Source organism: Plasmodium reichenowi, chromosome 11 (assembly GCF_001601855.1).
Source record: "Plasmodium reichenowi strain SY57 chromosome 11, whole genome shotgun sequence".
Taxonomy (NCBI): domain Eukaryota; phylum Apicomplexa; class Aconoidasida; order Haemosporida; family Plasmodiidae; genus Plasmodium; species Plasmodium reichenowi.
The window spans coordinates 373,171-377,204 of NC_033656.1; the positions used below are offsets into that span (position 1 = coordinate 373,171).

General features: G+C 19.2%; 2 protein-coding genes across 2 annotated transcripts; one reads left to right on the forward strand and one right to left on the reverse strand.

Annotated features, from left to right (window-relative positions):
* Window positions 1-9: 9 nt before the first annotated feature.
* Window positions 10-1,077, forward strand: PRSY57_1110700 (ubiquinone biosynthesis protein COQ4, putative; the record flags this gene model as incomplete). The annotated part of the gene is made up of 1 exon (XM_012908072.2): window positions 10-1,077. The coding sequence occupies one exon, from the start codon at window positions 10-12 to the stop codon at window positions 1,075-1,077; it is 1,068 nt and encodes a 355-aa protein (XP_012763526.2).
* Window positions 1,078-1,262: 185 nt separating this feature from the next.
* Window positions 1,263-3,939, reverse strand: PRSY57_1110800 (hypothetical protein; the record flags this gene model as incomplete). Its single annotated transcript, XM_012908073.2, has 2 exons — window positions 1,263-1,404; window positions 1,538-3,939. 2 exons carry the CDS (start codon window positions 3,937-3,939, stop codon window positions 1,263-1,265), a joined length of 2,544 nt encoding a protein of 847 aa, XP_012763527.2.
* Window positions 3,940-4,034: the final 95 nt, after the last annotated feature.

Sequence of the window (4,034 nt, forward strand, 5' to 3'; positions counted from 1 at the left end):
ATCTGGAGAATGTACAATTTTGTAAAAATATTTCAATCTAATTTTATTGATATAAATAAATTGAGCAAATTTGAAATATTTTTAAAGACAATATTTCGAATTTATAGTTCTCCTGGAAGAACACATTTATTAGCTCATGCTGCTGATATATCAGCTAAATATGCAGTGAGAAAAATATATGAATATATGAGAACTGATGAAGAAGGGATTAGGATATTAAAAGAGAAACCTTTATTAATACGTCAAGATATATGTTTTAATGAATTAAAGAAGTTACCAAAAAATACATTAGGTTATAAATATATGGAATTTTTAGAAACTTATAAATTACATGCACATGATAGAGAAGTTTCACATTTTATAAAAGATATAAACGAATCTTATATATTAACAAGATATAGACAAATTCATGATATAGCTCATGTAGTATATAATTTAAATATATCAATAGAAGCAGAAGCAGCATTAAAATTAATCGAATTAATACAAACAAAATTACCTATAACATTACTTGCAATTTTAATAGCACCATTTATGACACCTTTATATAGGTTCCAATATATATTTGAGCATAATATTCCTTCTAATTTTTTATGTCCTAATTTTGATTATACATATAATGATGCTTATAATTATATTGATGAAATGTCTTTAAAACAATATGAATATTATTTAACTGATTATTTTCATGTAGAAAAAAGAGAAAGCCCATCCTTTTATTACAAATTATATAAATATTATTTCGATAACTTAAATAATTCTTCACATGTTAGAGGTTCAATTATATATGGATATCAAAATAATAATTATAATGATATACATTATGACAAATTAAATAATGAATATATATACTTAAAAAATAATATTAAAAATTATTTTCATTTCCAATATAAACCAAGAAAATTACTATTAACAAATTTATATCCATGGGCTTATAAAACTGCAATACAAACAAACAAACCATTACATTCAATATATGTAGAAAAATGGTTTGATAAAGATATTGATTTGTTTAGAAAGAAATATAACATAACTCCTCTACCATCCAACTTAAACTTGATGGCCGGCATTAATTAAACAAAAAAAATATGTTATCACTTTTGAAAATTATACAAATATTAAAAAATATATAAATAAATTAATATATATATATATATATGTATATATTTGTGTGATTCCATTTTTGTAATTATGACATATCTATAAATTACATTACTTTTGTTTTCTTTTTTTTTTTTTCTAATTTTTACTACCTTTCTCATCTACATTTCCATTGCTTTTTTTATAGACTCCATATTATTTTTTACATTTCTTTTTCTTATTTTAAAACTACTAGCCAATTTTTTATTTAACTTATTAATTTCTATTTGTTCCCTTTTCACGTTTAACCGTTTCATCAAGCGTCTAAAAAAAAAAAAAAAAAAAAAAAAAAAATATATATATATATATATATATATATTGACATATATATATAAATTCATTTTTTATGCGAAATAAAATATATATATATATTTATATATAATACACATTTTTGTACCTCTTTGCTTTTTTTGACTTGTATTTGCCCTTTTTGACACAGCTAAATCTAAAATCCTTTTGATAATTGTTATATAAAATATACATATGTATATGCTTATATTTTTCAACATTTTCAATAGAATTTTTATTTTTGTGTAATATGTTATATATATGCTCAGGAATAGTTAAAATATATCCTCTTTTACTATATATGTAATTTTGAATAAAAAATTTGATATCACCTACAGTTTTATTAAAATTTAAAAGTTCATTTAAAAAGCTCATTAATTGATTTTTAGTATTGATAGAAATATTCTTTTCTATAATAAAATGTATATTTGAAAACTGTTCATTTTGTGTTTTATTTTTATACTTATTATTTGTATGAAATAATTTTTTTTTTTGTATATAATATAATGCTGCAGATATAAATGTGTGTCCATATTTTTCATATATTTGTTCGGCTTCCGTTATATGTTTATTATCATCAATAAGCGTACTTTGAATTTCTTGTATTAGGAAATTCATAAAATTATATTTCATATATTTTATGGTAGGTAATGTATAGGTTGAAAAATTAACAAGATTGTTTAATATATTATATGTTTTATATTGTTTCTTGTTATAAAATAAAATAGACTCTTCTATATCATAAGAATTATTTATTTGTTCATCAACTTTTTTATAATATATATCCAAACCATTGTTATCTATTTCATTGTTATGATCTCCTTTTTGTACATTTTGATTATTTTCATTTACATTTTTTAAATTAAATAGTGAATGATTTGATAATATATCTATATATGATGTGATATCATCATCAAATGTATAATGTATATATAAATTAATTCGTAGGTCATAACTTTTGTTAATGTTTTTATCATTTGTTATTAATATATAATCATTAGTTGTATTAAATTGATGTACGAGATTTTTTGTACAATTCATTTTAAATGTATTAGATAAAAATATACAAGGTATATATGAATTAAGATATAAATAGAATGAATATATATCACTTTTATTATAATAAATTAATATTCTTTTTTTATTTTTATTATTATCTAGAATATTGAATAATATTAAAAATTTCTTTTCATCATTTAAGGGTACATATATACTCATGTGTGTATGAATTTTTGGTTTATACTGCATTAGATTAACACAACGAAACGTATTTACAAGATTATTATGAATAATATTATCATTTAATAAATTATATTGATTCATTTTTTTCTTCTCTATATAGATATTATAATTTATACTCTTTAAATATTGTACGATATCATTGAATAGCCATTCATCAAATATTTTATTTATCAATAAAATTTGAAAAAAGCTATCTGTTTCTTGTTTTTTTTTAGAATTTTTTAAAATATTTTTTAATAAATTTGTTTTTTTTTTCTTATATATTTCATATATATCATCAACTACAAGGAAACTTATATGATCCAGAAATATTTCAAAATCATAATCATTTTTTATATGTTCAATATTCATTATAATCATATTGTATAAAAATAAATGATTTCTTATATTATCAATATTATTTTCATTATTTATAATATATGTAGATATATTATCAATTTTTAATTTTACAATAGTTTCATATATTAAACTTATTTGTTCTTGTGATGAAACTATTAATAATACACAATTTTCTGAATATGGTAATTTTTTCTTTTCTTTTCTTTCTTCATGTTTTAATATGTTTAGATCTTTATGTTTAGATGGATTTGATATATATAATAAATCATCTACATTTTGACCTTTATTATCGTTTACATATTTATTATCATATATATTATTTGATCCTTGTGTATTTATTTTATAAAAGCTATATATAATATATGACATTATACAATCTGAATGTATTAAATTTGTTAACACATTTTTATTACATCTTAATAATTCAATTAATAAATATTGGTATGTATAAATATAGAGAATATTATTTTTCTTTAAACAATTTTGTATGTACATATTTTTTATGTGACTTACATCCATTATATATTTGTCATTAATCCTCTGTGTTTTATTTTCATCATCATTATAATTTAATTTGTTTAAAAATAAGTGTTTATCATTATAAGATGTTTCAATATTATTTTGATACATAATATTGCTTTTTTCTCCAATATTCTCTTTTAAACGTTTTATATTTTTATTTTTAAAATTTTTATAATTTTTTATTTTCCCTTCATCCTTTTTATATACATGTGTAACTTTTTTTCTTAAATGCTCTTTTTCTTTATTATACCCCTTTATAGATTTATTCGAAAAAATCAGAAACTTCCTTTTATCACTTTTATTATACTTACCACATAATGTCCTCAAATTAAAACAAAATGATTTTATTCTTAGATTTAAAATATTTTGATGCTTATAATTAGGAACAAACCCTTTAAAGAAATTCATGACCTTATGTGTTTTGAAGGGGAAAGGAAATGCGCATAAATATTTTACTTCATATCATGATAGTATAGGTGAACCAAAAAAAAAAAAAAAAAAAA